The sequence below is a fragment of the Sander lucioperca genome, chromosome 9 (assembly GCF_008315115.2).
Source record: "Sander lucioperca isolate FBNREF2018 chromosome 9, SLUC_FBN_1.2, whole genome shotgun sequence".
NCBI classification, from domain to species: Eukaryota; Metazoa; Chordata; class Actinopteri; order Perciformes; family Percidae; genus Sander; species Sander lucioperca.
The window spans coordinates 23,178,162-23,192,849 of NC_050181.1; the positions used below are offsets into that span (position 1 = coordinate 23,178,162).

Here is a 14,688-nt window from a genome sequence, read left to right on the forward strand (position 1 = left end):
CACTTGTCTGTGTGCCATGTTCTGATGTCTCTACCTGTTAAACTGCAAATGCAGCAGAAACATTTCCTCGCCCTCCTCTCTACCTCTCTCTCTCTATACATATACATTATATACACACACCTATGATTTATATATTATATATGTATCATGTAATACTGTAGGTAACAGATAAAAGCTAAAAGCTCCAGTATGTGGAACACTCCTTGTTTTTTTGACACTCAATAATTTTAATTTGACACTGTCTACTTTTAAGTGATGCAATTGCTCTTAATTAATATGTTGGTTGTGTGCTGCCACAATGTTTTATACTGTTTTTTTTTATCGTTTTGTTGTCTTTTGTACCGCCAACTGAAGATCAAATTTCCCCTCGAGGGACAATGAAGCTCTCTGAACTCTGAACGGATCTTGGGTTAATGTATTTAGTTTGTCATAGTAACGGTTTAAAAGTATTCTTTTTTAACAATGTTTAGTGCTTACTGTAGGTATCATGTCTCAAACTCATTATTCCAGTGTTGTAGTCAAGACCACCTGAACTGAGACCAAGTCAACAGCAGCGATGCATTACATGGTTGCTGTCTCTGTTCATCTTTTCTCTCCATGCCCTTATGCACAATCTATAAGTTTGTTCTGTATATAAAAACTGAAAATGAAATGCTATTACTGTAAATATGTCTCATTATCATTAAAAAATGAAAGAACATTAAAATGACAGGACGAGTAAGTCTGATGCAACTGCTGAGCTACACATTCAGGCATGACTAAACTTAGGCTGAAATTCCCCTGAACGCTTGCTGCATGCTCTTTTCACACCCTACTGAGTTCAGTTTTCACAATGCATTGTGCAATGCTTCAGATCGGTACACACAGCTGGGCGTGTTCATAGGTACGACACGCCTGACCACCTTTTAACCCACAGAGGTCATTGCAGAAATGCTTCCTTGATTGTGGTTTGGGATTAAATCACCGGTTCCCTTAGTAGTCTTCCAGGACACGAACATCCGTTTCCTGGGGGGAAATCTTGTGTCTTTTTTTGCTTAAAGTACTCATATTATGCTTTTTGGCTTTTTCCCTTTGCTTTATTGTGTTATATATCTTTTTGTGCATGTTATAGGTTTACAAAGTGAAAAAGCCCAAAGTCCACCCCAAAGGGACTTACCGTCTCCAACAGAAAACACTGTTCACAAACTGCTCCAAACAGCTCTATTGTAGTCCAGACTTTACTTCAGTGGTCACTTTGTAACACACGTTATAATGCTCACCTAGCTGCTAGCATGGCACGCCCTCATACTCTGCTTCTGACTGGCTAGTAGTCCTTACCTAGCTACTGAGCATGTGTGACACAAAGATGGAACAGAAGTGAGAGGTCTCACTCTGTAGCTAAAACAGAGAGCTCAACACACAGGGTGAAAAGAGGATCTGCAGCAATGTGCAGTACAACAAAAATATGGTGTTTTTTTGAAAATTAAACCATGTAAACCTATTCTGATATAACCTCTAAATATAATTATTAAACCTGAAATTGAGCATAATATGGGCACTTTAACAGTGAAACACTGCAGCGCTATGCTGTCCATTTCAGCTGAAAAAAAGGAGAAATGTCTGGCTGAGTCGTGTTATAACCGAGCAGTCGTAGTGTGTAGAGGTCTGTGTGGTTATACTGTAGCAGCCTGGTGTCATTTTTAGGCAATGTAATTAAGGTAAACACAGTGAATGTGCAAAACCTGCAAAACTGCAAAGCGCGAAATGACGCTGTGCTTTGACACGACACTGCTACTTCTTCCGAGTCATAGCCAGACTTAACTCCACAGCGCTGTGTCAGTGTGGTAACATAGTCTGGCTACACCGGCTTATCAATCTGGAAAAAGGGAAAGAAACGCTCTGGGTTGTTTGTATTTCTTTAAATCAATCAAAATCGCCTTGGGCTGTGCTTAGCCCCCGCATGTAGCGATGGTGCCCTTGCAAAATCATAGCGGAGAATCATGGCCAAAGGGGCCTGGAATCATGCGTCAGATGTCAGGCTTTATCACAGCATCCTATATCAGTTAAGCCAGAAAAATTGATTGATGATCCCTGGGGGAAAAAAAGGCTTGTCAATGGAAATCAGATGCATGTCCAAGAAGTTTTGGCTATGGGACTGTGCAAATAAGCAAATTTCCAAAACTATTTGTGTTTTTCACTGCCTAACAAATCCTAGCAGGGATCCAAAATGTAACTTATATAACTGTGCCACCTCACTATAGAGTAGCGGGTTTAATACATTTTCTCATCGGAAGCAAATATCCTAAATTATGTTTTTAATAAAAACTATTTAATAGTTTAAAGGCTAATTTAACAATATTTAGCCAGCATTAGGCCATTAGAGCTGAACGAATTGGGGTCAGTATGCAGCAACCTTCAATAACCCCATTAGCCTGGAATTACCTCTGCAGTCCAGACTCCAGTGTGGACAAGAGTAATGCACCAAACCAAGTCATAGGTGCTGATAACAAACACACAAGTCAAGGCCAGCTGCTCAGACACGTGTGTGCATGGTATTCATTACACTGTGGAGCATGTTATGTCACACTGTGATGACTCACCTCTTGTGCAGACTGAAAAGCCAGTCCCCACAAGTCTGATCATTTATTTCACTTGGTTTTAGGTTTAATGTTACGGTGAGGGTTAGGTTAAGGTTAGGTTTGTGGCTGCTATTACGGTAAGCCTCAAGGAAATGAATGATACAAATAATACAAGTAATACAACAGGTTTATCAGGGACCCAAATCACCCCATCGACAAACTGTTCAGTCTATTGCCGTCCGGCAGACGGTACCGTAGCATCCTTTCCCGCTCCACCTAGTCTGGCATTGCCAGACCTTCCTCCACAGTGCTGCGAAGGAGGGTCTGGCTAGTCCACACAGCATTCCGGGATGGGAGAAAAACGTGCTCTGGTTTATTGGCATTTCTTTAAATCAATCACAATCGTCTTGGGCGGCGCTAAGGGAACGAACAACGGTGCCTCTCCAAAATAGCCTCAGGAAGGAACTTGTTTTGGTGGAACGTGTACGTTCAAAAGTTGTTTTAGTCGTGTAAAAAAAAACTCAGATTGGACAGATAGTCTAGCTAAAGACTAAATCCACCGGAGTTTAGAACGCCAACACAAAGAAAGCGGAAGGTAACGGACATCCAACCGAAATGAGGGACATTCAGCGGAATTTCTGGCGGCACCTGAACAATCTTATATCTTACATATTTTACTTTTTTGTTGTACCTCCTGTATATTTGTTACTTCTAATTATGCATATGCATTTACTACATTCCTGTTTACTTTCAGTTTATTCTTTTGGCATTACCACCTGTTTACCACAAATAAATCAATAGCGATTGAATTGTTTTTTACCATCTATTTTATTGCTATGGGTTCTGTATTGAACATTTTTCAATATTACTATTAGCAGTAATAGACTAAAACTTTTATTTACCTGTGTCCAGTAATGTCTGAACGTAATGATATCAGTAGCTTATGTGCATGCAGTTCACCACAGTTCATCTAACTATAAATCAAGGAACATCTGTGCGTGTGTGTGTGTATGTGTGTTAGAGGGTGACAATTTTTCGGGACTCCCGTGGGTCACGGTATTCCCACGGGAGTCCTGCGGTACGGGAGTCAATTTCACTGTTGGTAACGTGATAGGGACGGAATAGAGCATAGAAATCAACGGGACGGAGAAATGGGTGTTTTGAGTGTGAGAAGATCTATGTTAGGAATTAAGAAATTAAATCGCCTAGGCCTGCAGGTAATGCATGTATAGTGTAACCTAAATTTCCGAGGCAACCTCAGTGATTTGACCATGATTAACCAAACGCACACACGCAATATCAACTGGCTAGTTATCCTCCAGACAGCGACGGACAACGTCTCTTTTTCTTTCTCTGTTTTCCGCCGGGTGGAGCGCCAGCCTGCTCGCAGTGTGAAGCGTGTGTCCGTGACAGAGTCCGCTACAGAGTCTGCTACAGAGTCTGCTACAGAGTCTGCTACAGAGTCTGATAACTTTAGACAACATAGGGAACGAAACGGGAGCGGGACGGGATTTGGGAGTCTTTCTCTCTGGAATCTAACAGGATTTTTTTGGGGGGGCAGTCATGTGATCGGGATATGACGGGAGTATTTTTGTGGGCTCGGGATGGGATGGGAGCGACAACTGATTCCTGTGTCACCCTCTAATGTGTGTGTGTCTCACACATCAGCAGTACAGCAGCGGGGCGGGGAGTTGCTACATCCCCAGAGGGCTCATTGGTTGCGGTTCACCGGCTTTGCTACCAATGGAGAGCCCAAGCATGTCTTCGCAGTGGGCTACCTGTGTCGTGCCAAAAAGTGATCATCCGCCCAAAACTTTTCTCCGGCCGTTCTTCACGCCGTAGAGGCTTCCTCAGCAGGCTGGGCCGGGCTCCCTGCTTGCTCCGCCCAGGCCACATTGCTACCTGGATGTATGACGGCTGCTCGATGGTGTTTTAAGCCCCCAATGTCGACTTCAAGGCAGCGCTGCGACCGTCGACTTCAAGGCACCTAACCCTAACCCTAACCCTAACCATTGCCTAATCCTAGTGCCTTCCAGGCAGCGCTGCCTGGAAGTCGACGTTGGGGGCTTAAAACACCAAACACCGCGACGGCTAGATGGAAAAAAGGGGACACGGCGAATCTCTAGATGAGCCGCAGCCGAGCCGCGTCTGATTGAACCGCTATTATCTTTAGATAAAGTTGTAAAAAATAATAATAATACTGTGAACAAAACCATCGGCCCGTTTCAAACAGGCATGTGCTCCAAACGGGCACTGCACTAGTTGTTATAATTGGCCAATCTTTGGGCTGCTAACAGAAAACAAAGGCCCTCTGAGGACAGGCATAAACTCTGATGACATGTAGGCCCTGACCTGAGGTTACTTGAGGAGAGGTTACTGCAGGTGAAACCATGAAATACGTATTTTTTTATTAATAGATATGTTTGTAGATATGATTACACTTGACGTCCATAAAACAGTGAGGCTTTGATTTGTGTTCAGTCATTATGTGATCAACACCTGACTCCCCTAAAATGGTAAATACATGTGTCAGTCCAGCAGACGGATAGTGTTCATGGAAGAGCTTTATCTTAATAAATAAATGTATCAGTCGTGTATTGAACACATGATATTGGGTCATTAAGTTAACGTGTCGGTGGGGTAATAGGTTTCCTATCAACAGGATGACGCATTTAACTTTTGTCTCGTGCCGCAGGTCATGTGTATGTGTTTGTATATGAGACAGATGGACATGTGGCAGTAAATGTTCCCCTTCACTCATCTGGATGACCTGGAAAAGCCTCCACAGGTGACCCTGAACCTAAGTCTCTTCACAGACAGGTTCCTTCAGGTCAAATACAGGGGAAAGGGAAGCCATACACCCTACAAAAGGTCTTCCAGATCCACTTTACCTCTGATATCAAACTGCATTTTGGGTGTTCACGCTTTCTCCAGATAAAGCCTAAGCTCATAATGAGGTGGTAAATGCCTAATATGTATTTAGGGTGCCGTGAGCGCTTACACACAACTTTCAGTTATCAGAAATAATTACTATTGTAGATGTCACATCCTCACGGCATAACCACAACCCTGGGGAAACTTACTACAGTCGTTATGTGTATATGTCATCGGTATTGGTCTACGAGCTTTAACAGGGTTTGGCTTTAGTTGTGCATTAGAAAATTACAGAAACTATCGCTAGCCCACCAGACTGAAGGATATTGTCATAGCCAGCGGGTTAGGGTTACGGTACAGATCCATTTGTCCGACACGACTGAAGCGTGGTGTTGCGACATCATACATCCATGGTTGATGCTCCATGCCCTTGACCGGCAGCTGATTGGACGAACGCGTGACATGGGTCTGGCTTCTCGAGAATTTCAACAGAGTGTCATGGCGGCTCCTTGAGAATTCGATCTAGTATTGTACTAAAATAGTTCACCGAAACGTGTTTCTGAAAACATTTTAAGTGAGAAATAGGCCATACAGTTGCTGAATCTGTCTTCATTTCAGATCGACAAAGGTTAGTTTGAAAGATTTTCGTCTACTTCTACTGGATAGTTGCGTCACGTTCAATGGATTCATTTGCATAATGATGAGCATCGGCCAGCTTTTTGACGCGCAGCATTTTTTCAAATGCAGCGCCGCCTTCCCGGAATGCTTTGCGTGCACGTTGAAGTCGCTTGACGTCACCCATAGGAAGAGAGTGCGACTGAAACGTTGCACGGTCAAATGGATCTGTACCGTTAGGGTTAGATGCTCCTGCTCATAATTTTACACCTTCCACCACTGAATTTCTCCTGTCTGATTCCTTTCTTTGCTACACTTTCTAAAGAATCATAAAGTTGACCACATTTCTAAATCTCTAATGTTTGGACCCGTAGCCTTCTGGGCTGCTGAAGGATACCAAACACATTTTATGGAATAACCTCCTTAGCGGAGTTAATTAATCTGTCTGCCCTTGCACACGTGATATCATCTCTGGATTGCACCTGGCAAACAATGTGGCTTGTAACCAGTGCCATGCTGTTTACTGAGAAATAGTAATTAGTTAATAGTTAGGCTACCTCATTAAAAAAGTAATTATATTACTGATTACTTCCACCAAAAGGTAAGTTTGTCTAGGCGCTATGGGTAGATCAAAAATAGTGGTGAACACGCAAATAACAAATGATGATGATATAATAAAAATAACAATTGTAATGAATTTTAAGCTATTTGCCAAACAGTAGGCTAATTAAAAAAGCATCTGTATTACAGTAGTCTTATCACATCATTGTCTAATTGCTCCACACGTCCTGTTATGCTATTTTATGTCACTAGGTGGTAGTATTTAGCCATACAAAAAAAAATCCGAAATTGGGTCTACCGGAAGAGGAGGGACTTCGCCTCTGGTAATACCCAAGGGGGTAAGCCTCTCCCCGGAACGCGTAGCTCCTATGGCGCCATTTTGATGCTACCAAGCCATCATCTCCTGTTAGTATTCCATTGACAGCCATTCATTTTGGGACCACTTTGACAGCGAATAACTTTACATCTGAAGCGTTTAAAGACTCTATTTGTCTCTTGTTTATTTCTAAATAAACACGACAATGTATAAAAGGCTCCATTACCTTGTATCTCATGTTATGGCTCTGTAGCAGACGTTTTTGTAAAAATAGGCTAACGCAACTTACTGTCGCATAGAGGAATTACCGTATAGTACAGGAGCAGCGCGCAGGCAGTTTCGTCTCACGTTAGCTGTTTAAGTGTAATTACTAATGTTAACTAGCATTTTAGTTAGCAATAATTAGCCTGTGTCCATGTCATCTCCTTACATATATACCTACGCTCTCCGTCTCTGCAAGAATGGGAATGATTGAGATTTCTCTTGGCACAGCTACCAGAAGACTTACAACTTTCAGACAGGTTGCTCACGTCACATTTACGTCGTCTCTCTCAGTTGGAGGCTGCGCAGTAACGCTCAGCCATCACCAGAAAAGTGCTTCTATTGGCCTTCACTGGTCTCCGCCCAGAGCAACGGGATCTGTTGGTCCATTCTTACATACAGTCTATGGTAGCTCCTATGGCGCCATTTTGATGCTACCAAGCCATCACCTCCCGTTAGCATTCCATTGACTGCCATTTATTTTGACAGCGAATAACTTTACATCTGAAGCTTTAAAGACTTTATTTGTCCATTGTTTATTTCTAAAGAAACACGACAATGTATAAAAGGCTCCATTACCTTGTACCTCACGTTATGGCTCTGTAGCAGATGTTTTTGTAAAAATAGGCTAACGATTGTGTCATAACCACGCAACTTACTGTCGCATAGTAGAGGAATTACCGTATAGTACAGGAGACGCTCACAGACAGTTTCGACTTACATTAGCTGTTTAAGTTTAATTACTAATGTTAACTAGCATTTTAGTTAGCAATAATTAGCCTGTGTCCATGTTATCTCCTTACATATACCTACGCTCTCCGTCTCTGCAAGATTGGGAATGATTGAGATTTCTCTTGGCACAGCTACCAGAAGACTTCCAACTTTCAGACAGGTTGCTCACGTCACATTTACGTCGTCTCTTTCAGTTGGAGGCTGCGCAGTAACGCTCAGCCATTACCGGAAAAGTGCTTCTATTGGAGCACTGGTCTGCGTCCAGAGCAACGGGATCTGTTGGTCCATTATACAATGTCTGCTGTCGGTAGACGATCCGTTCTGCCTGCACGGTCCGTTCTGCACATGCGCAAAATGTTCGCGCATGCGCGGTTGTACGAGGATTTACGATACTACACGATCTGTTCCACGCTTCCGGTCGACAGCCAAGCTAACGTTAGTTTAGCTAACAGCTAATTTGGATAACCGCTAGCTGATTGTAGCGGTCTGCCGTTAGCCTCCACAGGCAAGCTAACGTTAGTTTAGCTAACGGCTCATTCGGCTAACCGCTAGCTGATTGTAGCGGTCTGCCGTTAGCCTCCACAGGCAAGCTAACGTTAGTTTAGCTAACAGCTAATTCGGCTAACTGCTAGCTGAGACAGCATGTAATAACTTTAAAAGACCCTCAAAATAAAACTTGAAAATAAACGTTGACATATATAACAAACACCTAACATATATAACAGCTGTTACATCAGTTCTACTTTACTTGTGCTCATTTAAAATACAATCACTCAATACTTGTCTGTATTGTTATTACTGTGAAGTCTTAATTTAGCTGTAGCCTGCTTTTCCCATTACGTTTGAGTTAACGTTATTTTAGACTGAATCTAGCTGTCAGCTAGCGGTTAGTCGAATTAGCTGTTAGCTAAACTAACGTTAGCTTCCCGGTGGAGGCTAGCCATAGGCTAGCGTGGAACCATAGACTGTATACAGTCTATGCGTGGAACAGATCGTGCAGGTCGTATCCTCGGTAAAACAGTATTATCTTGCGCATGTGCAGAACGGATCGTGCAGGCAGAACGGATCGTGTACCGACATCTATGGTTATCCCCTTATTAGACATTCTCTGGTAATACTCGCCTCCGATACACGAGGTGGCGGCATGTACCTTTCATGCTAGTTTGTTGCCCAATATTAAACGAAGAAGAAGTAGAAGCGGAAGCAGAACCATGGATGTATAGCTTCCAGCGTGTGTAAAATTCACTGAATCAGTCAGGGTCACTAGCAAAATAACAATGTTTTCTGTGAATATTGTGCGTAGACTAAGACCCTGTGTTGTTGCTCAGTCCTTCAGTAACATCCACACTACGGCCGCGCGATACGGCGCGCCGTTCAACGTGTCTTGTTTCCGAGGAGTGAGAGGGAACCAGCTAACGTCACATGCTAACAGAAGGTCGTTCCTCAACATAAACAACAAGGTATTTAACTCCGATTTGACATTGTGTTTTCTTGACGGATACATAGCGCAGTCGGCAAGCTAATACTTAACATGACTAATGTAACGTTAAACATAACTAGCTAGAGATTAACGTTAGCTTCATTAGCGTTAGCCGCTAAAATAACTGTAATCTCACATTCATTCCTCCTACAAAGACTATAGACCTTTTCACAGACGTAAACATAAACATTCTAAATGGACTCAAGTTGATTTCCTGTTGCAGTGTATGTGAGTGGCATCAACTGACAGGAAGTTAACAAGGAGCCAGGCTGTTGCCTAGCAATGGAATTCCATTGAAAAGTCTATACCTGTGCCGTTTCCAAACTTCATTTTACAACTGCAGTACATCACTTATGTCATATCACGATATTACAATATCCAAAATCTAAGACGATATCTAGTCACATATCACGACATTGATATAAAATCAATATATTGCCCAGCCCTACTTCTTTCTTTCCACAATCTGATTGTGGAGCCCACTGATGTATTGTGCGTGTTTATTAAAAATATAGATAGAATTAGGAGAAAGGTGAGGTGAGAGACGCAGTAGTGTATTATGTATTGTACCTGAAATACGTCTTGTGTATGTACCGTTGACTTTAAACCGCGTTTTTGCTTTTGTCCGAGGGGATATGGTATTGTACGTTTCTCCCTGCGTGTGATTAGGGACACACCTCCAACACAGCTGCGGATCATCCTGTGATCATGATTTGTATTTAAGCACTGTGTCACTTTACTACTACGTATCTCGAGAAAGCTCCAACGACCAATAAACTAGGGGTGTGAATACTCACTGGTCTCACGATTCGATTACGATTGTCCTGTCAACGATTCGATCTGAATCGATATTCCGATGCGTCACCTCCTCAATATTATTATTTATCGCGACACGTGGTTTTCATCAACAAATTCAAGCAGTCAGATGTATTATGAACTCCCCTTTTATTGTATCTGCTCTTAAAAAAGACACTACCTGAATGTAGCAGAGTTTTAACACAATGCAGACAACAGACAAAAGGTCTAATAATAATAATAATAATAATAATAATAATAATAATAATGAATTATGGTCTGTTACTGCATTGGTGCAGAATCATCATTATCTGCATTGCGAGGCATCGATGCAATCATTAATTTCAACAACCCTACAATAAACCATTGCAGAGGTGACAAGTGTGTGCGAGAACAGTACAGAGTCTCACCTGAAAAAAAAAAAGCCATTACTTCACTAACACACAACATACAGTACATGCGGCCCAAAAAGAAAAAAAGACTAGTGCGTTCTTGGCAGCTATGAAATTCCTTTTATCATCTAAGTGTCCTGTGTCTGCGACCAGATAGGAGTCGGGTATAAAGTGTGTTGAGCGCTTCATGTTTTTTTTTATTTTTTTATATAAATACAAAGCATAGATGGGAAGCCATTTGGAATGATATTGTGCCTTAAGGCCCTGACACACCAAGCCGATAATCGGCTGTCGGACAGTCTGGCGAGGTCAGTGACTCGAGTCTGTTCGGTGCGTTCCGTGCCTTCGTCCGTCCGAGGGGCCGTCGGCCTTCATTTTGGCCGATTTGAGATAGTCTCAAAAAATCTGACGAAAATCTTTTAAACTGACCTTTGTCGATCTGAAATGAAGACGGATTCAACTGCATGGCCTATTTCTCGCTTAAAATGTTTTCAGAAACACGTTTCGGTGAACTATTTTAGTACAATATGAGATCGTATTCTGAACAAGCCGCCATGACAGTCTGGCTTTGAATTTCTGGAGAAACCAAGACCGCGTTCGTCCAATCAGCTGCCAGTTTTCATTTTTTGGTGACAATACAGATTAGCGCCGCCTGCTGTTATGGAGACGTATTACGTCACGTCGCTTTGGTGTGTTCCGAGGCACTTTTTTGACCAACTTCGGGGACACTGATCAGTCCAACTGCCTTTTCTGCCGAAGGTCGGCCGTCTGGTCGGTGTGTCTGCAGCTTTACAGTCATCACAACAGACTTTTGTCAAGACTAACAGAGTAGCTAAACCCTGCCAAAGCCAGCTTTAATGGTGTGTTTCTCTCTTCTGTTTCTTTGATTAGGTGCAGTCCCGCTGTCCGTCCAGCCGTTGTCTCTCTGCGGCGACCCACTCTGAGGATGGGAACCTCATTTACACTGGCAGCCTGGGCGCTGCTGTTCGAGGTAGTGACTTTCACCTTCTTTTAGTTTTTTTCACCTCACAGTAAATCCAGGACACACTTCCATCCATAATAATGCAGATTAACTTAACACATGAGATGGAAAACCTCCCAGATGACAAGTAAAAGTCAAATGAGAATCTAAGACTAAGTATTTAAACCTTAATTTCAATGGGAAAATCATTTTCACATAGCCATGAACATCTATCTATAAATTTGAGGACTGTGTGTGTGTGTGTGTGTGTCCGTGTGTGTGTGTATGTGTCCGCATGTGCAGTACAGCAGCAGGGGCGGGGAGTTGCTGCATCCCTAGAACTAGAAGGCTCATTGGTTGCTCTTCACTGGCTACCAGTGTCATATGCCAAAAAGTGTTCATCCTCCAAAAACTGATTGCTGTGTAACCCTACATGCAAAAGCAATCATACATAGACTCGTGTTAGATGAACGCCCAGGCTCTTGGGCTCTCCAGCACGTTGTTTTGTTGACGGCGGTTACGTACATTTCTCCGGCCGTTCTGCACGCTGTTTAAGAGCGGCTTCACCAGCAGGCTGAGCCCGGCTTCATCCTTCCCCCGCCCGGGCCACATCGCTACCTGGATGGGTGATGGCTAGATGAAAAATAAAAAGGGACACGTCGGATCTCTAGATGAGCCGCAACCAAGCAGTTGGCCCGTAGCGGACAGGCACATGCTCCAAGGGGGCACTGCACTACTTAGAAGTAGAATTGGCATTTTCCAGAATAATGGCAAACACAAACAAAATGGTGCATTCTGTTTACCAAATGTTCCCGCTACTCCCTAGCTTTGAACCAAGTGCTACTAAACAAACAGTCACCACTGTCACTAGTGATGGGCGAATGAAGGACCAGTGACGTTTGAAGCATCGTACGTCACCGGTCACGTGGTATTCCACAGCAATCCCCACCAATTGGGGCATGCCGAAGGACATGTATACTGTACAATACTTGAAAAAAATATATATAATAAACTTGGATATATATATGGATATATATGCAGTGTATTGAAAAGTAAAGTCTACATCGATGATGTTCCACTTCCGGGATTGTTCAGGTGCCGCCGGAAATTCCGCCGAATGTCCCTCATTTCGGCCGGATGTCTGTTACCTTCTGCTTTCTTTGTGTTGGCATTCTAAACTCCCCAGACTGATCTCATGAAGAGGCGTATGTATGACACGCCAATTTGTATGCCATTATTGGCGTGTTATCAAGACGCATACTCGCTTTTTAGCGTGTTTATCAATGCTGTTTGGCCTCCATAGACTTGCATTACCTTGCCATTGTGTGTGAATTGATGCCGTAGCGAGTAGTATGTAAGGGTGGAAATCGGCGTAGGGAGGTTGGTCGGGGTGGAGGATGGGTAAAACACAGGACTTTCACCCAGGAGAGCAGCGATCGCGTCCCGCATGTGACTTCGTGTCCCGCGTGTGGTGTTTCCTTTCCAAGTTTTTTTGTTTTCCTAAACCCAACCCCATTCTTCTTTTCCTAAACCATAGCCTCGCGAAAACACGCCACGTGGCTTCAGAAAGTGCCACGTGGCGTGTACATTTACGCTGTGACGTTGCAGACTGCCGTCCGCTGTATAGAGCGTAGACATACACGCGGATAGCTCAAAATGCGTACAGATAACAGAAAGTGGCGTGTATGTTTACGCAAAGTCATGATGTCATGTTGAAACTCCGGTGGATTTCTGAGGACTATGGTTAACTGCTCCTCAGATCTCTGCAGGGTAAATCCAGACAGCTAGCTAGACTATCTGTCCAATCTGAGTTTTCTGTTGCACGACTAAAACAACTTTTGAACGTTCACACGTTCCACCAAAACAAGTTCCTTCCCGAGACTATTTTGCAGCGGCATCGCCATTGTGTCCGGCACCTAGCCCCGCCCAAGACGATTGTGATTGGTTTAAAGAAATGCCAATAAACCAGAGCACGTTTTTTTCCCATCCTTGAATGCTGGGTCTAGGAAAAGTGTAACCATGGCTTCTGTAACCTGGGTTCTCTGAATCTTCTCTTTTGCCAGGGGTGAAGATGTTTTCTTACAGCACCAGCGGGGCCAGCCTCTTCCTCATGCCCCACATCCTCCTGAAGACCGGAGTCCAGGGCTTCGTCATGAAGGCCGCGTTCTGTGGAGTCATTGGATTCTTCACCTTCCTCACCCCCGTCCTCCTCCACCTCATCACCAAGGGCTACGTGGTGCGCCTGTACCACAACCGCGACACAGACACCTACACGGCCATCACCTACAGCGTGCTGCTCACTGAGAAAAGGAGCGTGTTTCACCAGAGGCAGGTCAGGATCCCAGCCGTCAGCAAGATGTTCACCACCTTGTACGCTGGCGAAATGGGGCTGCTGGTAAACCCGGACATGTTCCCCGTTCCACATGACTACAACCACCTGATGGGCTACGATAAGCCCTTCAGCTTCGACACAGACGACATAGATAGACCTGATAAGAGCTGAACCACTGGGTTGATTGTGGTTTTAGTATTTGAATTACATCCGCTACTCCAAACTGCACAGTACATACACAAACATTTCAACTAGGGTGGAATATCCACAGGGGACTTTATTAATAACTCTCAACTAGATTTCCGGATGTTTTTTTCTGTCAATATTTTGATGGATGTTTCATGTTAATAAATTATAACGTCATTATCATGACCTGTTTCCTTTTATTGATCTATGCAACTGTGCAGTGTTTCCTCTATGTTGATTTTGTAGTGGCAGCCCGCCATGGCAACATTTCTGCCGCCACGGTATCAGAAATAGGGCAGACGCACAATATAGTCGCGGTTGCCTTTTAAATTATCCTGTATAATGCACCCCCCTCCCTTCTGGCTGCCGCTCACATTGCAATTTAACAACAAGTAGAACTATTCAGAGGTTATTGGGCCCGTCCAGTTTAACTCCGCATACTGTTGTGTTGATGGAGTTTAGTCGACGATTAAACGAACCGTTCCACCAAAAACGTCACCACGGTGGGTCCGTTCTAATTGGACAACGTTCAACTTGTCAGCTCATAGTCCTGATATCAAACATCTGGAAAACAGTAAGTGAGTCAGTGTAATATTTCATTCTATACTTTGGGTTTTGGTTTCCT

General features: G+C 43.5%; 1 protein-coding gene across 1 annotated transcript; it reads left to right on the plus strand.

Annotated features, from left to right (window-relative positions):
• The first annotated feature begins 9,073 nt into the window (after nt 1–9,073).
• On the plus strand, nt 9,074–14,249 carry tmem70 (transmembrane protein 70). Its single transcript, XM_031290967.2, has 3 exons — nt 9,074–9,377; nt 11,476–11,575; nt 13,609–14,249. Exons 1-3 carry the CDS (start codon nt 9,195–9,197, stop codon nt 14,046–14,048), a joined length of 723 nt encoding a protein of 240 aa, XP_031146827.1. The 5' UTR covers nt 9,074–9,194; the 3' UTR covers nt 14,049–14,249.
• The last annotated feature ends 439 nt before the right edge of the window (nt 14,250–14,688 follow it).